Source organism: Ahaetulla prasina, chromosome 4 (genome assembly GCF_028640845.1).
Source record: "Ahaetulla prasina isolate Xishuangbanna chromosome 4, ASM2864084v1, whole genome shotgun sequence".
Lineage (NCBI taxonomy): Eukaryota > Metazoa > Chordata > Lepidosauria > Squamata > Colubridae > Ahaetulla > Ahaetulla prasina.
This window is the reverse complement of record NC_080542.1, coordinates 94946922-94973555: the sequence shown is the minus strand read 5'-3', so window position 1 is coordinate 94973555 and position 26634 is coordinate 94946922. Positions and strand designations below refer to the sequence as shown.

Here is a 26634-nt window from a genome sequence, read left to right as displayed (position 1 = left end):
TCTAAGCAGACGGGAATTTCACAAGCGTTCGATCTTTGATGTAGAATCAGCACGGCAAGTACCAACTCCCTTTTTGAAACTTGAAACCTTTCTTTGTCTTTAATTGACTTTTAAAATGGCGTCTGAAAGTGAAAGTAAAATTTTTTAGTACGATAAAGTAGCGTTATTTGTGGATTGTTACAAACGGGGTTTTTTTATACTGAAAGGAGGGAAGGAAAGTTATTAAGTTTGAATTCCTGATCCTTTTGAAGACAGAATGGCAGCTAAACCTTTAAAGCCTTCTGGAAGAAGGGGATCTGAACCAAGTCTTGAGGAAACATTGAAAGAACAATTAAAACTTTCTGAAGATAGGCAAAAAGAGATGATGGAGAATTTTAATGCAAAAATAAGAGAAGATATTCTCATGACAGTTCAAGGACTGAGTAAAAAAATTGAGGGATTGGAAGTGGAAATGCAACAGATCTCTCAGTCAAATAAGCACTTAGAAGACAAAATGAAAGGTGTTCAGAAAAAAGTGGATCAAAATGAAGATCAGGTTGTGATATTACAATATAAACTTATGGAAGGAGCTCTTAGAATTCGTGGTATGCAAGAAGAGCGAGGAAGACTTAAGAAAAATTATATCAGAAGCATTGGCTGAATTTATTGAAGTGGAACCCCAAGAGGTAGCTTACCAAATTGATAAAATATATAGAGTTAATTCTTGGATTGCAAGACAGAGAAAGCTTCCTCGGGACATTGTGGTTTATTTTGTGAAAAGGACTATGAGAAATCAAATTCTGCAAGTTTCATATCAGACAACTTTAAAATTGAGAACAGGAGTTGAAGGTGTTGAAAGAGATTCCTTCAAAGATGTTAAGAGACAGGAAGGAATTTGCTTTTTTTACACAAGAACTTAAAAAACATCAGATTCAATTCAGATGGGAGGTGCCAGTTGGACTGACAGTATTCTATCAAGGAAGGAGATATAGAATTGACACTGTTTTAAAGGCAAAGGATTTTCTTTCTACAGTTTTGAAAGTCGAAATAGAAGTGATAGAAAAACTTCAAGAGATTCAAGAAGGCGTGGTGATCCAAGAGCCTTTATTGCTGCCAGTATTAGAGGAACCACAAGAGCAAAGGGTGACAAGAGGAGCCCTTAAGCGTAAAGAAGAGCAACAGTCTCAAAGTAAAAGTCAGGATCCCATTATGGAAGCTGTGGGAGGAGCTAGACGGAAGATACCGGAGGAGGAGCTTCCGTTGTCTGCTTCAAAGCTTCAGGAGGCCAGTAATGGCAAATAGAATCTTGTCATGGAATGTTAATGGCTTGAATTCAGCTCAGAAAAGAAGGAAAATATTTCACTACTTGAAACAATTTAAAAATGATGTGATTTGTTTGCAAGAGACACATATAAAATTATCAGACCAAAAATATTTAATTAATTCAAAATTGGGTAACCATTTTGTTGCATCAGCTTTGGAAAAGAAGCATGGAATTGTTGTATATATCAGGAAGGATATACCAGCTAAGTTAATTGAGGCAGATATTCAAGGAAGATTTATTGCTATTGAACTGGTGATAGATGCAAAAAAGACTTTGTTGATAGGTATTTATGCACCTAATCAGCAACAAGAAAAGTTTTACAAAATGTTACATGAGAGGTTGACCCTCTGGGATTATAGTTCGTTTATTTTATTAGGAGACTGGAATGGAGTAATTGATACAAGAAGGATAAGAGAACCTCCTCCAAGAAGATACCTATACATGCAAAATTACCAAAATCCTTTTTGAAATGATGGAAGACTTTGAGTTTAGAGATATATGGAGGTTACGGAATCCAGATGAGAGAGATTTTACTTTTTTCTGATAGGCATCAATCTTTTCACGTATTGATTTTATTTTAATTTCTAATGACTTGCTTTCTAGGGTGAAGAAAAGCGAAGATATTTCCGAGGTGTTTAACTGACCATAGCCCAGTATGGATGGAATTATTACAAGGGAAAAAGGTGGTAGAACATGGAGGTTGAATGAAAATCTGTTTAGATATGAGGATAATGTAACTTATTGTAAGAAACAGTTAAAAGAATTTTTGATTTTAATATGTACAAAGGGACACCTATAGGAACTGTGTGGGAGGCGAGCAAAGCGTTTATTAGAGGATATTGATTTACTTGGACAATAGGCAAAGGAATAATAAACAAAGGCAGCGTAGGTATTTGGAAGAAGAAATTCAAGGAAGCAACAGTTATTAATTCAAAACCCACAAGATCATAAACTTAAAGAGGCTATAAAAATATTACAGAGTCAATTTAATATGTTAATGGCAGACCAGGTGGCAACGAATATACAATATGCTAAACATAATACCTTTTGTAATGCAAATAAACCTGGGAGATGGTTGGCATATAATTTAAGGAAGAAACAGAAAGCACGTGTCATACAAAAAATAGAATATAAAGGTAAAGAGATATATCAACAGGATAAAATTAAAAGGCATTCTCAGAATTTTATACTGCACTATATGCAAAAGACAAAATATTGAATAGGGACATTTATGATTATTTGAAAGATTATAAGGTTAATATTCTAACATTAGAACAGAGGAGGAGCTGAATCGGCCGATAGCTACTGGAGAAATAGTGGAGGCAATTAAACAATTAAAATGGGAAAACCCTGGTACAGATGGTCTTACAGCAACTTATTATAAAAAACACAGGATGAAATATTAGGCCCACTTAAAGAATTATTTAATCAGATACAATTAGGGTGGGAATACCCCGTCATGGAAAACATCTTTTATTTCACTGATACCAAAGAGGAGCAAGATTGCTCTAAACCTGGTAACTACAGGCCGATTTCACTTTTAAATAATGATTATAAGATTTTGTAAAAATAATAGCAAATAGATTAATGTTAGTTTTACAACAAAGAATTCATACTGATCAATCTGGTTTTATAAAAGGGAGGCAGATGAGGAATAATGTTAGACAGATTATTAATATATTGGAATATTTGGAAGAAGAATACTTCAGCAGCACTTATTTTTTTGGATGCAGAGAAAGCCTTTGATCGATTGCATTGGGATTTTTTATTTAAATTAATAGAGAAAATGCAATTTGGAGACTGTTTTATTAGAATAATTAAAGCGATTTATGGAGAGCAAACAGCACAGATTATAGTAAATGGTAGTTTGACAGAAGTTATTAAGATTGCGAAAGGAACAAGACAGGGATGTCCCTTATCACCATTATTGTTTGTTTTGACTCTGGAACCATTATTAGATAAAATACGAATTAATGAAAATAGAGAATTAAGATTAGACAATATGAGTACAAAGTTAGAGCTTTTGCAGATGATGTAGTGGTTACGTTAACGAATCCTATAAATTCAAGTAGATTTTTGTTGGAAGTAATTGATAAATATGGAAAGGTATCAGGATTTAAAATAAATCAGAATAAAACAAAAGTGATAATTAAAAATATGTCTATACAACAGAAACAAAAACTAGAGGAAATGACAGGATTTGAGGTAGTAAAAAAGGTTAAATATTTAGGGGTCTATATTAGCTCATCGAACAAGAAACTTTATAAGAATAATTATGACTTGCTATGGCAAAAAGTTCAGAATGATATGAGTGGCTGGAAGAAATTGCAGTTATCCCTATTGGGAAGGATTGCGGCTATTAAAATGAATGTGTTACCTAGATTTTTGTTTCTGTTCCAGATGATACCAATAATTAAAAGGATAAAAATTTGGAAGATTGGCAGATTGGGATTAATAAATTTATATGGCAGGGTAAAAAGGCGAGGTTAAAATGAAAATAATACAGGACTCACGGGAAAGAGGTGGTTTAAGAATGCCTAACTTTAAACTATATTATGAAGCAGTAACCCTTTCAGTAATAAGTGACTGGTTTAACTTAACAGAGGAAAGAATTTTGAATATAGAAGGTTATGACTTGTTATATGGATGGCATGTACTTATTTTATGAAAAAAGTGGATAGGGCTTTTAAGAATCATGTGTTGAGAAGTGCTCTTTTGGTCTGGAAAAAATATTCCTATAAATTAGAATACAAGATTCCTATATGGGCGAGCCCTAGACATGCAATAGAGAATATAAATATAGAACAGAAACAGGAAATGATTACTTATAAAGAACTTTTGTATGCTGAAGGAGGTAGATTGCAATTAAAATCATTACAGGTATTAAATGAAGAAGGGAGGAATTATACTTGGTTTCAATATGGGCAAATAAGTGCTAGATGGAAAGAAGATCAAAAAATTGGTATAATGCAAAGGGAGGAAAATTTAATAAAGCAAATTAGAAATCAGACCCAGGAGCATATAAAGAGATTGTATAATGTGTTGCTTGAAATAGATTCGAAAAGGATTTGGTAAAGGATTGTATGATAAAATGGGCACAGAATATTCAGGAACCAATAATGTTGGAAACATGGGAGAAAATTTGGGTTAGAAATGTTAAGTTTACACAAGCACAGAATTTAAGGAAAATTTTTATAAGATGTTTTATAGATGGCATAGATCCCAAAAAATTATCATGTATGTATCCTAATATCCAAGCGAAATGTTGGAGGTGTGATTGTGATGATGCTACATATTTTCATATTTGGTGGACTTGCAAGAAAATTAAGGTCTTTTGGATAAGAATTTGGTGGATTATTCAAAATGTACTGAAGAAGAAGATAAAGTTCCTGCCACAATTTTTCCTTTTGGGAATTATAATGGATTGTACAGGGATTGAGACTAAATTGATTTTGAATTTAATAACAGCAGCAAGACTGTTGATTGGACAATACTGGAAGAAAGAAGAGATACCTACAATAGAAGAATGGATATTGAAAGTTATTAATTTGGCTGAGATGGCTAAAATCTCAGCGTTTTTAAAAGACAATACGCAGGAAAGATATTTAATTGAATGGAAAAAATGGATTGATTATCTACAAAACAGATATCAGATTAAGAAATATCAGATTGCCTTTGAATAATTAGAAAGTTATTTTATGTAATGGGGAGGGGGTTGGGAGATGAAAAGCTTTGGATGTGGTTATTTGGATTGGAAGGGAAAATTTTATTCTATGTTTGGTTTATGTATAACAATACCTTGTGATTGACCCGGGAAGCCGGGGGGGGGGGGAGGGAGGGGTGAAGGGTTTTTTTTTTGGGGGAGGTAGGGGGGAAAAAGGGGGAAAATGTTTTTGTTTTTTAAAACTCTTTCAATAAAAAAAAAGAATAAATGAATAGAACAGAACAGAACAGAACAGAACAGAACAGAACAGAAGTGGCAGGACTGCAAATAAATAAAGAGAAAAGTAAGATTTTAGTGAAAAATCTTACAGATAAACAGAAGAGTTACTGAAGAGAATAGATATTCAGATTACTAAGAAAGTTAAATACTTAGGGATGCATCTGACAGCAAGATGTGTAATGATTAAGAAAGATAATTATTATAAACTGATGTAACAAATTAAAATAGATCTGGAAAAATGGAAAAATCTGCAATTATCATCGATAGGAAGAATAGCTACAATTAAAATGAATATATTGCCATATGCTCAAAAATGAAGATTATTGTATTTATTCCAAATAATTCTGATAAAACTCGGAAAAACATATTTTGAGGAACTTAACAAAATAATACTGTGTTTCCCCGAAAATAAGACTCTGTCTTATATTTTTTTGAATCCTGAAATAAGTGCTTGGCCTTACTGCCATACGCTCAAAAGCCTGATTGGGCTTATTATCAGATGTCTTATTTTGGGGGAAACAGGGTATTAAAATATATCTAGCAAAACAAAAAAGCAAGGATTAGCCTAAAAATGTTGCAGGTTGCAAGAAGTAGAGGAGGTTTTGGATTACCAAATTGGGAACTGTATTACCAGGCTGCGGCACTAACATGGATGAAATAATGGATTCTATTGAGTAATATAAGATTACTGACTTTGGAGGGACACAACTTGCAACTGGGATGACATGTCTTGTTGTGGTATAGGAAAAGTAAGGTACATGGTTACTTTCAAAGACATGACATAAAGAATACAATACAGTTAGTATGGGAGAAATTAGAGAACAACACTATTTGACAGTAACAGTTTGACTTTCAACAATGGAAGCACTGATTCAACCTAACATTATTAACATGGGAAATATCATTAGATATAAAGACATTCTGAATGAAAAGGAAGAGCTCAAAACTAAAAAAGAATTGAGCAATCAAGGGATCAATATGGCATGGTATTAACAAGTGCAGATACAAGAAAGATGATATATCTTTCTAGATATAAGAAAGATGCTAAATCATATGGTTTCTATAAAGAATTAACAGAATTAAATAGTATATTAGCAGGGACAGCAGAAAGATTGATAAAGAAACTATATTTATTGGGTATCAAGCTGGAAGACGAACAAAGGAAGCAATGATACCATGGGCAAAAAAAATTGGTTACACAATAGAATTAGATAAATGGCAGAAACTGTGGGACAGGAACTATAAATTAACAATGTCAACCGCATATAAAGAAAATTTGTATAAGATATTTTACAGATGGCATTTTGCACCAGCAAGGTTGGCAAAGATGTTTAAAGATAAGTCAGCTAAATGTTGGAAATGCCACCAGATACCTGGGTCTATGTGGTGGACATGTGTAGAAGCAAAAAAATACTGGACAAAAATACATACCTGACTGGAAAAGATGATAAAGCAGCACATTGATTTAAAACCAGAAATGTTTTTGTTGGGGGTTTTACCTGAAACTTATAGTAAAGGGAATGCATATTTAATTATTCATGTATTAACTACAGCTAGAATTATATTTGCACAAAACTGGAAAAGTGAAGAGATCACGACTGATGAGAATGTGATTAGGAAAATATTAGAATGTGCAGAAATGAATAGATTAATACTTGCAATTAAAGAGAAAGAACAAACTGAATATTATATGACATAGGAATTATTTTAGCAATGGTTAGAGAATAAAAATGGAAGCTAGAAACCAAAGGAAATTAGTGAAATGTAGAAAATGTGGTAAGATAGAGATGTAAACAATATGATGATTGTTATTATGACTATTAGGATTATTACATTTAATATTATTATTATATTCTTATCAGAAGATGTGTAAAGTGGGGGAAATGAAAATATTTATTATGCTCAATATTACTACTGTAAGATCAAAGTATTATTATAAATGTAATGAATACGCTTGTAAATTTTGATGGTTGTTGCACAGAGATATTTGTACCCTGGCGAGACACTGTTGAATGGAAGATGGAATGTTTATGTTAAAAAAAAAAAAAATAACAGTATCTGTAAGAGGGATCTTGGAGTCCTAGCACACAATCACTTAAATATGAGCCAGAAGTATGCAGTAGCAGCTAAAAAAGCGAATGCAGTCCTAAATTGCATTAACAGAGGAAGAGAATAAAGATCACATGAAGTATGGATGAAGATTACTATAAAGGGGAATCTTTAGACTGACAATTTTAAGCAATCTGAAATCAAGAAGGTTACTAGTTAATTTATCAGAAGAATGAAGAAGATTGTAAGTCCAAACTGAATGGCTGAAATATCGTCAAGGTAATTAATACCTGGGCAATTTCAGATATTAAAGACATAGTACTAGAAGCCCTGGATAGGAAGATCAGAAAAATATTGACAATGAATCATGACATCCAGCCATGCATGCAGGTGATAGACTCAATCAGATTTTAAATACTATTTACATTAAGAAGCATTTAGTCAATTCATGTGTGTTTAACTTATCCCACCTCCCCAAAATGCACAGCCACATCTTTGCCAGAAAAAAAGCCATTTTAGAACTATTTGGTTTCATTAAAACAACAAAACAAAACTTTGGCCTAACAATACCTGTAGAGCAAGCTATTTATACATATACTTCAAGGGTGGTGTTCACTTACCTTTGCTACCAGTTCCCAAATGGGAGTGCACGCGCCACCTCTGCACATGTGCAGAACCTTTTGCATGCTCAGAGCATCAAAAATGGGATGTGATGATATCCAGATGGGTGGGCGGAAACTCCTGCAGCCGCCGATACTGATTTGCCCAAACTGGATAGAACTGGCTGAATAGCATCACTGATATACCGGAAATAAATTCCACATTTACTAGTACTGATAATGTTACCTAGTTAGGTAATGAAAAGTCTGTAACCAAACAATCAAGTTCAGAGAGCACCAAGGATTTCACTGATAGAATATTATCAATCTAAACAGTGGAAAAATCTCATTCTAGTTCTTTCCATATTTCCATTATATTTCATACTAATATTTTCCAAGAGTTATTTTAAACACACTATATAGCAAATGCTATTCCAATCCTCTACTGAAATTGGTTAAATGGGCAAAAGGAGAGATCTCCAATTGTAATGCATGAGCTCCATATAGTGGCTATCTCTTTAAATACATCATAGCTCCTGATCTAACTACTTTCTAGAGAATACTAAAATGCAAGAATATATTTATACAAAGCTGCTATGATTCTCTGATGCACTTTTCAAAGAGTTTTGTATTAAGTTTAGTTATTTAAACATATGCTCAGAGGATCATAATCACAGAACATAATTACTCATGAAGCCTAAAAGAGAAATGGAAACATTAAGAAAACTCTTCTGCTCCAAAGGAAACGAAGTCAATGTTTCCTCACCACCATACCATAGCATTTATTTATTCTTTATAAATAAAACACATCATTATTACAACCCACTAAATTGAATTGTGCTTCCTTATTTCAGAGGAATGGTCTATCACAAACAACAAATTAACTGAATGAACAATTATTAAATTCCTGTTGCAGCAATACTGATATTTACTTCATTCTCTTCCTTGTTTAAGTAAATGCAATAAGATATTTCTAGTGATACATTTTTGCAGGCAGTGTCCAATTGAGGATAAAGATAGAGAAGCCAGTGCATTCAAGGCAGGCAGATTGCACAGTGTACCATTAACAGCTGTACTACATAAACTATTCACCACTAGCAATAATCTCATATTCGTAGCTGTTTACACAACAGAAAATACACATACGTCCAATTAGGCCCTAGTCATGATAACATTTCTAAAAAGATCAGAGAAATTCCTGATGGTTTAGAATTTTACTCTCATCAAATAGCATGCAAAAATATGACAAAATGGCAGGACGTCTACCCTGCCTTTAAAGATAATGCTATAAAGAGATGGCTATATAAAAACATTATAGATTGTTCTATATTTTTGAATGGTTCATCAACAATAACAAGTTAATCAGCTTCTCATAGTACCTGGCCGACTGATGGTATCCCATGAAGAATTCCAGGGAACAGTTTTTTCAGTTGAGGGGTTTGGGCAGGAGCTCCCAAGTCTTAAGAATTCTCCCGAGACAGGGAGAGTTCCAGAAATCACCCCACAAGTTCTTCCAAAAAGCAAGAATTTGCAAGAAAACCCTGAAGATGGGAAATGGGCCCAGAAGCTCATTTGCAGTGGAAAGACTGACATTTTTTAACATTTAGCTTTTAAATAACAGAATAACCGAACTGGAAGGGACCTTGGAGGTCTTTTAGTCCAACCCGCTGCCCAAGCAGGAAATCTTGTAATGTTTCAGATAAATCTCTTCTTAAAAACCTCCAGTGTTGAAGTGCCCATAATTTCTGGAGGCAAGCTGTTCCACTGATTAATGGTATAATTATCAGGAAATTTCTACTTAGTTCTAGGTTGCATTTCTCCTTGATTAGTTTCCATTCATTGCTTGTTGTTCTGCCTTCAGATGCTTTGGAGAATAGGTTGACCCCCTCTTCTTAATGGCAGCCTCATAGATTACCTCTTACCTGCCTTGCAGCTCTGTCGCGTGCCTTGCCGTTGTCTGCAGGCAAACACATTGTAGAGTAAAACCAAACTTCTTGCGAGTTCGAGAAGTTTGATTGAACTCGCGAGTTTTTTTTACCCTACAATGTGTTTGCCTGCAGACAACGGCAAGACACATGATGGAGCTACAAGGCAGGTAAGACACATCTCGCACCTACCTGACCCCATCCCTCCCCACATGCCACCCCCAAATTGCATCCAATTTGAGCAGGGGCAGGAAGCCCTGCCATGCCCAGCGAGAGGGGAGAAGAGACAGTAAGAGGAGTGAGTCTTTGTCTCGTTCCATGAATCTCGCTTCTCCTCCACACCACCTGCCACCGCCCTTGATAAAGAGCTGAGCACTGTGGAAAAGGGAGTTGGGCGGGCACGGGCTTTGGGCGTCTGGGGCTGCCAGGAGTTGCCTGGCGGAGAGGTGGAAAAGGGTGGGAGTTTGCAAACAATCACTTCCCATTTGCCTTCTCTCACAAAAGCGCTCCTCAGGCACGGCCACTTCTGCAGCAGGAGATTCATACCTCATGCCAGCTATCCACAATTTTTTAACCCTTATTTCATCCTGACCCATATGGCCCAATACTATCGGGATGAAATAAAGGTAAAAAAATTGTGGATAGCTGCTGCTACAGTACCTACGGAAGGCCAGTGCTAGGCACATGGGGCACATCGCTTGGCCTCCTCTTGCAGAAGTGACCACAATCGATGGCAAAAGTGGCCATGCTTGCTGGAGGTGCCGGCCAGAGCAATACCTGTAAATCAGCTGTGAATGGCAGCCTGAGCAGCTCAGCTGATCAGATTAAGGGGCCAAGAAGCCCTGAGGTGACTGGGAAAGGGAAGGGCTGCCTCCTGTGCTGGCCACACCCACCTGGTCACTAGGGCTTATTTTCGGGGGAGGGCATATATTGACACCCACCCCAAAAATCAGGCTTGGCCTTATTTTTGGAACATGTCCTATTTCCGGGGAAACACGATACTTATATCACTCATTAAAATGTAAAATATTTTAATTATTTTTAATTATTTTCAATTATTCACAATGACTCACTATGGATTTCTTATTCACGAGACCATCTACTAAAAATTAAGCAACATTTATTTAAGGAGCAGCCTTCAATTTTCCTAACCAATGTACATTCACTTGCTAATAAAATGGATTAAATACCCCTCTTAAACAGATACAATTCTGATTTTTACAATTCATAAGTCCTATGCTTCTCGGAAACCTGGTTAAATAAATCAATTGAAGATAGCAGCCTTCATATCCCAAAGTTTTAGATTCAACGATCAGACAGAATTGCAGAAACATCTGGTAAAAAGAAGGGAGGAGGCTTATTGTCAAGGTTCCAGAAATACCTCTTCTGCGTAAAAGAAACTCGGAGGCATTTCCCCGAGTCAGGGGGGTCAGGGGGGTGGGACTCTTGGGGTTTGTATAACTGGGAAAAGAATCCGGAACTTCAGTTTTGGAATAATGTCAAGGTTCCAGAAATACCTCTTCTGCGTACAAGAAACTTGGAGGCATTTCTTTTCCAGAGTTCTTTACTAGCATGAGGAGACTGGCACATGATGAGTGCAATTCCAAAACTGAAGTTCCGGATTCTTTTCCCAGTTATACAAACCCCAAGAGTCCCACTCCCCTGACCCCTTTGATGGTCACATGGTCCCACATTCTTCCAGTTCATTCGAATATCTTCTTGCCACTCTTCCTGCAGATGTGAACACCATCCGACCTTGACCGCTTGAAGAATGTTACCATACCCCTCAACCCCCCCTCCTCCCCTCAGGGGAAAAAATGTGGCAGCGTCTGGAACCCTAAAATCTAATATGGTTTCCAGGCCTGACACTTATGCTTATATATCAACAACAGCTGGTCTCAGGATATAACTATAATATACAAATTCTGTGACAAAAACCTAGAGACATTGTTTATCAACTGCAAACTACACTATTCGCCTTGTGAATTTTCCTCATTTCTTCTAATTGCTGTTTATGTCCCATCACAAGCCTGTGTAAACAAGGCATTACGAACTCTAGCTGACCAAATTATGGAGGCTGAAGCCAAATACCCAGATTCACTGGCAAGATTTTGGGAGATCTAAACAAGGCAAACGTAAGGAAAGAGCTACCAAAATACTTTCTACATGTCAATTGTCCCACTAGAGGCAAGAATACTTTAGACCCGTGATGGCGAACCTATGGCACGTGTGCAGGAAGTGGCATGCAGAGCCATTTCTCCGGCCATGCGGAGCCATTGCCTGTTGCTGTTCCCAGTTCCAGCATGTCAGCCAGTTGGTTGTCACACACAAGGGAGCGCCATAAACTAAAAGAGCAGTTGTCCAGTGTGCATGCGTGCACTGGGAAGATGATCTCTGGTTCTGGAGTGGGCATGCACGCTGGCCACCTGGTCTTCTGGTTTCTGGTGCATGCAAAGCCCCTCCCCTGGCACGTGCACACAAAGAACAGCTCAGTGCCCAAAGATGCGGAAATGGGAATCCTGCGGTCACTTCCTAGGGGAGAGAGCTGTCGGCTAGGACAGGCAGGCCAAGGCTTCCCTCCCTCCCCCCAGTGGGCTTTTTGTGTGGCCCCAGCCTTTCATGGCGACACACGTCCATGGTCCGGAGTGCCTGGCCAGCTTGGGCACCCCAGAAGAGCAGCAGCAGCAGCACTGCTTGTTCTCAATGGTGGCTGGAGAGGGGGTGGTGGCGATTCTCCTCCAGAATCCCAACCACAAGTGGCAAGTTGAGAACTGCTGCACAGACCCAGGAAAGTAGCATCGCTGCTTGTTCTTGGTGGTAGGCAAGGGGGGTGGTTGTTCTAACCCTGCTGATTGCGACTATGATTCTGGAGGAGAATCGCTGCTACCCCCTCTCCAGCCACTAGGAAAAAAGCAGCATTTTTTATGCTGCTTCGTATGGGGTGTGGTACGTATGCACAGGGGGATGTTGTGTGCACATGCGTGGCGGGAGGGGTCATGCAAGCATGCATGGGGGGAGTGGCAGGCTATGTGGGGGCATTGCATTATGGGTTTGGGCATGCGCACACACGACTCCCCCATGCTACCGCTGCTTTTGGAACACAACAGGAAAAAGGTTAGCCATCACTGCTTTAGACCACTGCTAAACAACACTAAAAGATGCTTATCAATCTTTACCACGAGCAGCTATGGGACACTCTGGTTGCATGATTCACCTGCATGATTCACCTTGTAGCTGCTTACAGACAAAGACTTAAAACCATAAAACCAACAATTAAATCAATGAAGACCTGGACTGAGGAGGCAAAATTAAAACTACAGGCTTGCTTTCACTGCACTGATTGGAATATTTTTGAAGATACCTCTGCAGACCTGGATGAACTCACAGTTACTGTAACATCATATGTCAGCGTCTGTGAAGACCTATGTGTACCAACAAGGAACTTGCGAATATACAATAACCACAAACTTTGGTTCACAGCTAAGCTTAAACAGCTATGTCGTTCCAAAGAGGAAGACTACAGAAAAGGCAATAAAATGCTGTACAATCAGGCCAGAAATGTATTAACAAGGGAGATCAGAGCAGCAAAAAGAAGCTACTCTGAAAAGCTAAAAAATCAGTTCTCAACAAATGAACCAGCAAATGTGGAAAACTCTTAAAAATATCACTGCTACGGCAAGCCTCCTTCCCAGGCTGAAGGAAATCAACAACTGGTAGATGACTTGAACATATTTTACTGCAGGGTTCAAAGGAAACTACAGCCACCTATCTCCACAATTCCCATCTCAGACACACCAACAACAGCCAAGTCTCTTACAACTGACCCCATCCCATTGGGTTCACAACCCCTAGTGATCACAGAAAAGGAAGTGCAAGACCTATTTCACAGACAAAAGCCAGGAAAAGCTCCAGGCCCAGACAAGATAACTCCTTCTTGCTTAAAAATCTCTGTTGACCAATTGGCCCCCATCTTCATCCATATCTTCAATAAATCACTAGAGATGTGTTATGTTCCTTCTTGCTTCAAACGCTCTACTATCATCCCAGTGCCAAAGAAGCCCACCATCAAGGAACTGAATGACTACAGACCAGTTACTCTAACATCTGTAGTCATGAAAACCTTTGAAAAGCTAGTGCTGCCTCAGTTGAAAACCATCATAGATCCACTGTTAGACCCCTTGCAATTTGCATACCGAGCAAATAGATCAACATATGATGCTGTTAATATGGCTCTGCACTACATCCTACAACATCTTGAATCTCCAAAGATCTATGCAAGGATCCTATTTGTAGACTTTAGTTCAGCATTCAATACCACCATTCCAGACACTCTTCTAACTAAGCTAAACCAGATCGAGGTACCTGAACACACTTGTAAGTGGATCATAAACTTCTTAACAAATAGGAAGCACCAGGTGAAGCTAAGCAAAATCACATCAGATACTTGTACAATTAGCACAGCCCCCTCCCCCCAAGGCTGAGTGCTCTCCCGTCTTCTCTTCTTTCTGTATACCAATGACTGCATCTCAAACGATCCATCTTTTAAAGTATTGAAGTTCGCAGATGACACAACAGTGATTGGTCTCATTCGAGACAATGATGAATCTGCATACAGAAGGGAGGTTGAACAACTAGCTTCATGGTGCGACCAGAACAATCTGGAACTTAATTCACTCAAAACCATAGAAATGGTGGTAGACTTTAGGAGAAACCCTTCCATACTTCCACTTCTCACAATACTAGACAACACAGTATCAACAGTAGAAATCTTCAAATTTCTAGGTTCTACCATATTGCAAGATCTAAAATGGACAGCTAACATCAAAAAGTCAAAAGCACAACAAAGAATGTTCTTTCTGCGCCAACTCAGAAAGCTCAAACTGCCCAAGGAGCTGCTGATAACAGTTTTATAGAGGAATTATTGAGTCTGTCATCTGCACTTCTATAACTGTGTGGTTTGGTTCTGCAACCCAACAAAACAGACACAGACTTCAGAGAATAATTAGAACTGCAGAAAAAACAATCGCTACCAACTTGCCTTCCACTGAGGACCTGTATACTGCACGAGTCAAAAAGAGGGCTGTGAAAATATTTACAGATCCCTCACATCCTGGACATAAACTCTTTCAACTCCTACCCTCAAAACAACGCCATAGAACACTGCACACCAGAACAACTAGACACAAGAACAGTTTTTCCCCAAACTCCATTACTCTGCTAAATAAATAATTCCCTCAACACTGTCAAACTATTTACTGAATCTGCACTACCATTAATCTTCTCATCGTTCCCATCACCCATCTCCTTCCACTTATGACTGTAACTTTATTGCTTGTATCCTTATGATTTATATTGATATTGATTGTTTCCTGATTGCTTATTTGTACCTTACGACTATCATTAGGTATTATGTATTGTACCTTGATGAAGGTATTTTTTCTTTTATGTACACTGAGAATCTATGCACCAAGACAAATTCCTTGTGTATCCAATTACACTTGGCCAATAAAAAATTCTATTCTATTCTATTCTATTCTATTCTATTCTATTCTATTCTATTCTAAATCAATTTATAACTTCTTTAAAATGTATTTTTCTGGATTTTTTGTTTGTTTGTTTGTTATTCTGTCTCTTACTATTAAAATAAATCTACTATTAAAATTACAGACTGATCATTTCTTTGTCAAGGCAAACCTACCAGCAGGGAATCAAATACTTTTCCCCCTCACTGTATAAGATTTGCTCTTTGACCACAAGAGGGAGTCAAAGATTATAAAACAGTGGGAAAGCAGAATTTGATTTAATAAACAAGATGAACACCAAACTATAAACTTCAGGTACCTCGAGCCATAACAGAACAAGGTCTAGATCTCATTTCAAATCTGAATTAAAGATTGATACACAAATAAAACTGTCCTGAAAAAAAATACCTGTTAAGATTTTGAGAAAGAAAGAGTTAATACAATATAACAATAGAGTTGGAAGGGACCTTGGAGGCCTTCTAGTCCAACCCCCTGCCCAGGCAGGAAACCCTACACCATCTCAGACAGATGGTTATACAACATTTTCTTAAAAATTTCCAGTGTTGGAGCATTCGCAACTTCTGCAGGCAAGCCGTTCCACTTATTAATTGTTCTAACTGTCAGGAAATTTCTCCTTAGTTCTAAGTTGCTTCTTTCCTTGATCAGTTTCCACCCATTGCTTCTTGTTCTACCCTCAGGTGCTTTGGAGAACAGCCTGACTCCCTCTTCTTTGTGGCAACCCCTGAGATATTGGAACACTGCTATCATGTCTCCCTTAGTCCTTCTTTTTATTAAACTAGACATACCCAGTTCCTGCAACCGTTCTTCATATGTTTTAGCCTCCAGTCCGCTAATCATCTTTGTTGCTCTTCTCTGCACTCTTTCTAGAGTCTCAACATCCTTTTTACATCGTGGCGACCAAAACTGGATGCAATATTCCAAGTGTGGCCTTACCAAGGCATTATAAAGTGGCACTAACACTTCACGTGATCTTGATTCTATCCCTCTGTTTATGCAGCCCAGAACTGTGTTGGCTTTTTTAGCAGCAGCTACACACTGCTGGCTCATATCTAAATGGTTATCCACTAGGACTCCAAGATCCCTCTCACAGGTACTACTATTGAGCAAGGTATCCCTGTTGCTTGTCATCTTCTTGCCACTTTTTCCCAGCAATGGGCCAATTGTTTCCTTGACTTTTTTCTTGTTTTTAACATGTTGGAAGAAGCTTTTTTTGGTTATTTTTTACTTTTGTTGCTAGCCTTGTGAGCCTTAGCTTTCCTCACTTCATCTTTACAGGCTTGGGCTATTTGCTGATATTCTGCCTCAGTTATTTGCCCCTCTTTCCACTTTTTATATTTGTCCTTTTTGTCTTTCAATTTGTCAGATAGTTCTTTATGCATCCATGCTGGTTTCTTTTGAGATCTATTATTATTTTTCTTCTTCATTGGTATTGTGCTAGACTGCGCTTTATAATCTCACTTTTCAAAATTTCCCAAGCTTCTTGAGTTGTTTTCCCCCTGAGGTTTCTCATCCATTGAATCCTTCTCAAGCTCTCTCTAAGTTTATTGAAATTAGCTCTCTTAAAGTCCAAGACTCTAGTTTGACTTTGTTCTACTACTTGCATTTGCTTAATGTCGAATTCCAATATTGCGTGGTCACTTGCCCCCAAGGTTCCTGTAGCTTCAACACCTTCTATCATTTCATCTCTGTTAGTGAGAATTAACTCCAGTATGGCTGATCCCCTTGTTGCCGTCTCTATTTTTTAAGAAACAAAGTTGTCTGCTAGGTTTGTTAGGAACCTGTTGGATCTTCCACTTGCTGGAGAGTTTGTTTCCCAGTTGATGTCAGGGTAGTTAAAATCCCCCATTACTACTGTGATGTGCTTCCTACATACCTTAGTTAGTTGACTAGCAAAAAGTTCATCTACTTCCTCTGTTTGATTGGGTGACCTATAGTATAGACCTATGGCAATATTGTTTTTCACTCCTTTTATATTGACCCAAATACATTCAAGATGATTTTCATCATTGTTGTGCTATATTTCTGTAGAGATGTAGTTATTTCTTATATATAGTGCAACTTCACCTCCTCTTTTATTTGGTCTATTTCTTTTAAATAATTGATATCCCTCTAGCTGTGTGTTCCATTTGTCAGTTTCATCCCACCAAGTTTCCGTAATGGCAACAATATCATATCTGCCCTCCTTTACTTGAATTTCTAATTCACCCTGTTTATTCCTCATACTCTGTGCATTGGTGTATAGACATTTGACTCCATTTGGATTGACCTTGTGTTTACTGTCTACATAACCTGTGTTGACTGCCCCTCCTTTCTTCCCACCTGTTGGTTTAGTGCATATGGTATGGCACTCACTGTTAAATGCTTGGTTTTGCTTGATAGCAGGGCTGATAGTCTTACCCATACAGACATCTATGTTACATGCACTGATAACCCTTTTAGTTTTCGATTGCTGGGGACAGAAATATTCTGTATCAGTTAATTCTCTGTCCCCACTGTTCAGTTTAAATGTTTATCCAGAAAATCTGTGAATTTATTGCTAAGTAACTCAGTCCCTTTCTTTGATGGATGCAATCCATCTCTTTTGTAGTTTTTCATTGGACCAGTTGCAGACATCGTGACTAATAAAACTAAAGCCTTCCCTTTTACACCATTCCTTTAGCCACACATTAAACTCCACTACACGCTGGCCTTTACCTTTTTGTTCCTTATGTACTGGTAAAACCTCTGAAAAGATAAGCCTACAACCTATGCTATTAACTTCATACCCCAAGCTCTGGAAATCATTCTGCACAGAAAGTACATCCTTTTGGGACAGATCATTTGTGCCAAGATGTATAATAGCATCAACATCAGAATCCTTACTGGCATTCTTGACTATCTTAAGAATACCCGTCTTGTCTCCATATCCTTTCCTAAATTTACCTCCATATCTCCATAAATTTACATCCCTTACAATTGAATCACCAATCAGAAGGTGGCTTCTCTTTTTGGATACCGTGCTCTTCTTGTGTGACCGATCTGTAATACTTGATATACTTGATACACACTTTTCCAAAATAAGTTCTTCATCTCAGACCATAATCCCTTGATTGTTTGAGTTATCAGTATCACAACTACCTTGATCTGTCACTTTAGTGTTCCTATTAAGGTCAGCAAGGGCACTATATCTGTTATACTGGGACACTGTAAAAGCTTTATGTTTATGGTTCACAGCTCTCACCCTGCCAGATCCCACGGTTGTCCATACTGCCCTTTTCCTGCAGGATCTTTGTGGTAGAGGGGGCTGATGGCACAGCAGCTGGAATGGCTGAATTGGGCACCTAATTTCTGCTTGGAGAGCATAGATTAGAGATTCTAGATAGGTAATCTGTCCACGTAGACTGCTAATTTGTTTACAAAGAGGACAGTACCCAAATTTGAAAAGAGTACTGCGAAAGACAGCTGCAAAACAAGTATTGCACTGAACTAAGCCAGCCATTTTGAAATAGAATAAAATCACAATCTCAAGTGGACCAGCCCTGAATATATTATTGCTATTTTTGATTTATAGTGATTAGATTAGAATTCTAGTTGTGAAAATGAGAAAGAAATGGAGGCAGTTTCCCACCCCCAATTTCTCCTCAAAGCAGTAACTCCACCCACGTGTTTCTCTGAGGCAAAATGGGAAAGAAAGAAATGGAGGCAGTTTCCCACCCCCAATTTCTCCTCAAAGCAGTAACTCCACCCACGTGTTTCTCTGAGGCAAAATGGGAAAGAAAGAAATGGAGGCAGTTTCCCACCCCCAATTTCTCCTCAAAGCAGTAACTCCACCCACGTGTTTCTCTGAGGCAAAATGGGAAAGAAAGAAATGGAGGCAGTTTCCCACCCCCAATTTCTCCTCAAAGCAGTAACTCCACCCACGTGTTTCTCTGAGGCAAAATGGGAAAGAAAGAAATGGAGAAAGTTTCCCACCCCCAATTTCTCCTCAAAGCAGCAACTATACTCACGTGCTTCTCTGAAGCAAAAAAGTTCTGAATGTCCTTCAAATATTTTGAGAGAAAGATTTTATTGTGTTGAAACAAGTTGAAAGGGGTGACTTAGACTGAATATGAAAGAAATGGAGTCAGAAAGATAGATTTCGTAATGACTTATATATCTAAGTAAAAGAAAGATTTAATTTGGATAAGATAAACCACTGTTTTGAACCTATAGAACTCAGTATGAAAATGTGATAAATAGGATTTTTACTAAGGTTTATAAAATGTTATTAAACTTGAATCTTGAAAATTATTATATTCAATTTTGCACAATTTCACCTAAAAGAAACCCCTTACAAAATGATGTATTAAAAATCTGATAGAACTGCAACTATGGATGTAACAACTGTAAATACCGTAGTAACTGTAATTGTAAGGATGATAATGTTTAAGAAAAAAATGATTTCTAAAATGGATATAAAACTGAAACCAGAAGGTTTCTCTCTAGGGTTGTTGGTCACAAAGAAAGCCTGGTATTTTGTCTTTATATATGTTGAAAATTCAATATGGGCAAATGAAAAGCTTTATCATTTCCCACAATAGGAGAATAGATGGAAAAAACAGTGGATTTAGGAAAAATGGCAAACCAATTATAGTAAACCAAGAGAACAATTTATCCAGCTTCATTTCAATGTGAAATTTGCTTCTGGACATTATGTTCCATATAGAAGAGAAAAAAAATAACTTTGACTTTACGTTTTGAGGACTGGATTGATTTTGTAGCTATAGAAAATAGCCTTTAGTTATTCAAAATGCAAAGCAAAAGTTGATACTATAATTGCATTCAGTATTTTACTGTACTGAAAGGAGCCAGAGTCACTACTTTTTTCTTTTCTATTTCTTTTTATCCAACATCCTCTTTCACACTTTTTCTGATTTTATTTTCATTTGTATTTTATATTATAATGCCATATAGTCTAATAAAATTAATAACAAATTAATAAAATTAATAAAATTAAAGACAAGTGATTGCATTGAAGTTAGACTAAGACATGAACCATGTGCAACGATATAAAAGCCAAGGTTAATTATCCTTGGGAAAGAACAATTGTATGGAATAGCTGCAGGGATTACTTATATTATATTTATATACAAATAACCACTATGATGTTAGGTATGTCTTTCCTATTTCATCCATCAATGTGTGAACATAATTTAGATTACAAATATAGATTAAATAGAGATGATAGAGAAAGAGATAAAGAGGTAAAGATATATATATTGTAGATAGATAGATAGATAGATAGATAGATAGATAGATAGACAGACAGACAGACAGACAGACAGACAGACAGACAGACTGACTGACTTAAGCAAAATGTTTCCTTCTGTTATAAAAAATGGATCTAAAAACAGTAAGAACAGGCAATAACAACTTCGAATAAACAGCATAAAAATGTAAATAACAGCATTAATTCTGGAAAATATATTATTTCCACATAGAAAGAATAATACATATATATTCAATAGATACTCTATTTTCTGGAATGTCCATTAAAAATAACATAATATTTTAATGTATATTAAAGTGACTCACTACTCTGAACTTTTTCAAGAAGCTTACAAACAAAAAAAATAAGAAAATAAGAAAAGGCCATGTTGTCTAATACCTATATTGCCATATTTATATAATCATAAATCATATAATCATTCATCTGATCTTATTTCCCAGTAACACATTACTATATTTAAAAAGAAGAAATGTCCCTCAACTAGATGGTACCACTTATTGTACTGAGATGTTTTTCAGAGTAAATGTAACATATAGGTATTATCATTAGCTTATTATTGATATCAGTATCCTGATTATTTTTTTATCAAATGTCAATAAGATCATAAAAATAGAACTTACTGATTGTTACTTTATCCTTATCTCCCAGCATGATATTGTTTGGAGTGAGATCTCTGTGGACAATCCTCTTCTCTTTGTGCAAATAACGAAGAGCTAAACACAGCTTAATAATAATAACAACAACAACAACAATAACAATAAACAACTTAATACAATAAAAAGCCAGAAACATCAGCACTAATTAATTTCTTTTAATGAAAATAAAGTTTTGAAGCATAACAATCTGAAAGGATAATTTATGAGTGTCCTATAATAAGCAAAATGGCTACCACAGTTCATTAGAAGATCAAAGTGTACTAGTCCCATTTTTTGCTTTGCAGAGCAGCTGACAGCTGTATCCAGAACAGCTGCAAAGGAGGAAACTTTCCTCTGTTAAGTGCTGCATGTTGTTTTGCATTTCTTCTAAAAGGGAAGTATATATCAACTCTATTATTAAAGAGGAAGTTTTATTTTTGCTGGATTCCTCAAGAGAGGGATTTGCCTTTGAAACGCTATGATATGGATTATATACGGTATTTTTTGGTGTATAAGATGCACCTTTTTACCCCCCAAAAAAGGGTGAAAATCTGGATGCATCTTATACGCCGAATGTAGCGCCACCCATTCACCCACCATCATCCACCCTTTGGAGGTTGTCAGCCGAAAATACCCGCTGCTGCATTTTCCTGAGGACATACGGGTGTGCGAATTGCATCGGGGAGGAAAACGCCAGAAAACGTAATGCATGGAGGCAACGCTCTTTTTCCTCCCCGATTGCCCAAAGAAATTTGCAAAGCTGCATGCCCTCCTCCTCATTTTCTGAAAATTGCTTTAGAGAATTGAGGAAAAAAACACCAGAAAATGCCATGCATAGAGGCAACGCTCTTTTTCCTCCCTGATTGCCCAAAGCAATTTGCAAAGCTGAGCACCCTCCTCTTCCTTTTCTGCAGTCTCACTTTCTCTTTCCTCCTAGCCAGATCTGCCTCCCGGGCAGGAGCAGAAGCCAACTGCAGAAAAGAAGGAGGAGGGCACGCCGCTTTGCGAATTGCTTTGGGTAATCGGGGAGGAAAAAATGCATCGCGTTTTCCTCCCACACAGCTGTGCATCCTCATGAAAACGGTCTTGCATCTTCAAGGAACTGGCAGCTTGCTGGGCACTGCGCAGGAGGTGTAAGGCAAGGCGCTGCCACCCGAAAACTGTTGCCACGATCTCTGCTGCCTGGAACCGCCAAAAACATGATGCTCTTTCTTTGCCTCTGCACACCCCATTTTTGGAACTAGGGAGGCAGCGGAGATCTCCAGGCAGCAGAGATCATGGCAGCAGTGTTTTTGGGTGGCAGCGCCTTGCCTTTTGCCCCCTGCGCAGTGCCTGCTTCACCAAGCAAGTCACGACCTCCGTGCTTCCCCAAGCCACTCCCATTATCAAAACCCGAATGGAAGTGAGGACACCGGTGATCCTGATGCTGGTATGCAGAGGCAGAATTCTTTTTTTCTTGTTCCCCCCCCAAAAAAAATTAAGGTGCGTCTTATACTCCGGTGCGTCTTATATACTGAAAAATATGATAATTTGATAGATTTTTGGCAAAAAGTTTCATGATCAATTCTTCTAGTGACAATTTTGTCTTATTGCAAACAAAATGAACATGGATACTTCAAAAGGGACAAAATGAACATCAACATATTATTTACTATATAATCCTTACAGATGGAAAACGATGTTAGCTTATGGTATCAAAAAAAAGTAGCAGTAAGGCAGTATCTTTTCCAACTAACCTATAAGCTCACAAAAGTTTAGATCTTTTAAAAGTATTTTAGAAAAGTATTTTAGAAAAGATGCTGCCATGTGATTATTTTTTGCCATCATACCCTAATCTTACATATTTTATGTTATATATTATGAATATATCACAAATATAAGTTATGAACATAGAGGGCCTGTACTACAATCATAGTTAGCCTTTTCATGAACTTGCTGGAAAATTCATGTTGCTGGAATGTGTCTCAGAAAGATTCTGAGTATGTGTATGAATGATTTATTGTTGGTGATACCAGGTAGAGTGTTAGTGGGTGTACAGAATGTAGTGGAGTCTTGGAACAAACAGTAAGAATGTAAAGTTCCTGACGGGGCAAGATGTACCATACACATGGATTTTGAGTAAATAAGTTGGGTATAAAGAGAAAATTGGAATAAACCCAGACCCTGAAATTCAAGACCACTCTGATTGGAGCATGGGATGCCCTGAGTCTGCTTCCCAGCCCATTTTAATGCAGCCTGATCACCAGCTTAGTTGGGAAGCAATACTTTCAGCAATTTGAGTAGCTTTGTTGGGCATAACTTATTGTAGTAAGATAACTTTGAAATTAGACAAGTATTACATTGCTTAACACAATGTAAGCCACCCTGAGTCTTCGGAGAAGGGCGGGATATAAATTCAAATTAAAAAAAAAGTATATGTACAACTATAAAGGAATTAATTAAGATTAATTGCATGCTTGCCTTGCTTTTGTCCAAATAACACAAGAATAAAAGAACTATTGGAAAACTTCACTTTGAGTGGCTTGAAATTAATTTTATGACACTAACATGATTTTCAGACTTTTCGGACTCCTGATTACATTTATTTATTTATTTATTTATTTATTCACATTTTTATACCGCCCTTCTCCAAAGACTCAGGGCGGTGTACAGCAAGTAAAACGACAATAATCCAAAAACCATTTAAAATACCATAACAAAATTAAAAATCTAATTAAACTGCTGTATACTTAAAACTATTAGGCAAAAAATATAAAAGATAAAAACCCGCTAAAATCCCCAAATATTAAAATCAATCAATCAGGCCCCCTACATGACCAGAAAACATGTAGGGGGAAGTAATGAAGACAACTTCAGGTTCTTACTTGAATGAATATATTCCATATTCTCTCTTCTGTAAATTGTTGTTGTTTTTCCTTCAAAGAATGAAAATGTTCTCCAAGGGGTGCTCCTTCTATGAGCTCCATGACAATATACAATCTATCATCTATACGTAATGAAATAAAAAAAGTAAGAATACTAATTTATTTCTGTAAACTATAGTTATGCAAGGGAAATCAAGCAGGCATATTTCTTGGAGATTCTGAAGTATAAATGATATGTAAAGGCAAACTTGATTATCCAAGTGCTTCAACAACCCTCAAAAAGGATGCAAATGACCAGCTGTCTACAAGGAATATAAATCCTTCCATTCCCCACCATTCAGTCAGAGTTGAAGAAGCTTCTTGGATGAGAAGTGAAATATCTTCAAAGAAAAAAGCAAGAAAGTCCAGTTGCCTCCTGAAAAAACACCTTTAGGTACTTTATATATATGTTTTTGTAGTTTTACAAAGTTTTATATTGTATGCTGCCAGAATTGCTATAGTGAGATTTGCCAGCAAATCTAAACTAACAATTGTAGATCTGTAGTTAATTGATTTGTACATCCCAAAAACATTAAGTGTGAAAACTCCTGTAATGCCCTCTGTCTTGAAGAGCAATTTTGGGCAGCTTAATGTTTTTCAAACTCCATTTGAGGTAGCTTCTGAAAGATAATAGCAATTTCTGATTTGAGAAAGATACTAAAATGATAATGTAAATAACGAACCTCCAAAACTCTCTATCAAGGAAAAATAGAGAATCATGGTTCTACTCACATATAATCACTGCCCACTCACTATGATCTTCAAACATGACTTATGACCACAATTGAGCCCAAAATTTCCATTGCTAAACAAGGCAGTTAAGTGAGTTGTGCCCTATTTTACAACCTTTCTTGCCATAGGTGTTAAGAGTGAGAACTGGTCATGAGTCACTTTTTTCAGTGCTGTTATAACTTTGAACAATCATTAAACAAATGATTGTAATTCAAGGACTATATGTATTATCCCATATATACACAAAGATACATTAAGTGGAACCCCTGGCTACTCACAAATACTCCTGCCATCTAGAAACCTCAGCTCTTGAAAAGACAAAGCTAAGTTTGTTAGCTTTTTTAAGCATAATGCTTCAAACTTCTAATTTCTGCTTCCAATACATTCCCTTTCTTCCCTTGTCTTTTAACTAACAATTTAATACTTTTCAAAAAATGCAAAATAATCTTCTTGAAGATGTCAAAAGTAAACATTTCTGATATAGTCCCTACCTAACTTTTTTAAAAAAATTATGAAAATAATACACTGTAGATTGCCACTTTATAGACTTATACTTACTTTCTAAAAAGGTTCTGTGGTATCGTACAACATTGGGATGATAAAGCTAAAATAAAAATGTACAAATGTTAGATTAGATGTGGGCAGTCTGTGATACACTGGATGTGAGCCAGTACAACAATGTTTTTTCTTTTTTCAAAAAATACGAGTCTGAAAGGAAGCATAAAGTACCTTCATATCTACCTTTAATCTGTTTATCAACTCTACCATTGAAATTTTGTGGCAAATCAGTACAATGATTTCAGTCTGAATGGTTTGGAAGTGACAGACTTTTAAGGAAGTGAAACACACCCATTGCTACCCTCAACCCCCCTTTCCTTCAAGAAAAAATATTAACCCTACTCATTCTAGAAGCAGTACAACATTAAAGGTAATATTCTTCTAAATGGTAATTATGGCAAGTTTGAATATTAGAATGTCTTTTGACATTTGAGTGGTGTTAATGCTTATTTGAAGGATTGCACCAACAACAGATAACAGAACACCATCGATATCACAATGTCTCTGTTATGTTTTTAGAGCTTATTACTAATTTCACTTTTTTTCTTGATCAGTCTTCAACTGCAAATGTATGAATGATCATACAGCTCAATCAAGACTTGGAATAGGTTGGGAAGGCACGTGCACTATAGCAGTTCCCTAGTCCCCTACAAACTTACTAGGGATTAATAGGAAGTAGCAGGCAATGAAAAGCCTAGGCAGGAAAATAAAAGTAGATAGCCAACGCATACTCAGGGTAGCATAGTAATTAAAATAACTTCACTTTAATTGGCATCTAAACTGTAATTGGAAGACTTCCCCCAACAATTTCTTTGAAACTTATTTTTGTTTAGTCTTACCTGTTCTTTAATTATGGTTAATTCGGAGACAATGTTCTTTACACTGCTCTCTCGATCTTTTTTATCTTTTCCAAATGCTGGATTATGTAAATTAATCTCTTTCATTGCTAGAAAGTTTTGTCCGCTATGTTTTCTAACCTACAAGAAGAAGAAAAAATGATATGAACAGATAGTATGTAACAGAAATTACAATGTAGTTCCCTAGTTCCCAAGTTCCCATTTTGCAATGAGAATAAGAGCAGAAGAGCACAATAAGATAATAATAACAATAATTATTATTAATATTTATTGTTAATTAGTAATTATTAATTATTTATAATAATTATTTATATTTATATATTAATAATTATATATAAT

At 36.8% G+C, this 26634-nt stretch overlaps 1 protein-coding gene across 1 annotated transcript in view; it reads right to left on the bottom strand.

The window, feature by feature from the left end:
- Window positions 1-26634, bottom strand: part of NEK10 (NIMA related kinase 10) — a 157527-nt gene that overhangs the window by 66029 nt on the left and 64864 nt on the right. The window contains exons 20-23 of the mRNA XM_058182967.1: window positions 26278-26415; window positions 25439-25484; window positions 24110-24231; window positions 21231-21333 (exon numbers count right to left, since the gene is read on the bottom strand). Of these exons, the coding sequence (XP_058038950.1) occupies window positions 21231-21333; window positions 24110-24231; window positions 25439-25484; window positions 26278-26415 (409 nt within the window). The remainder of the gene's footprint in view (window positions 1-21230; window positions 21334-24109; window positions 24232-25438; window positions 25485-26277; window positions 26416-26634) is intronic.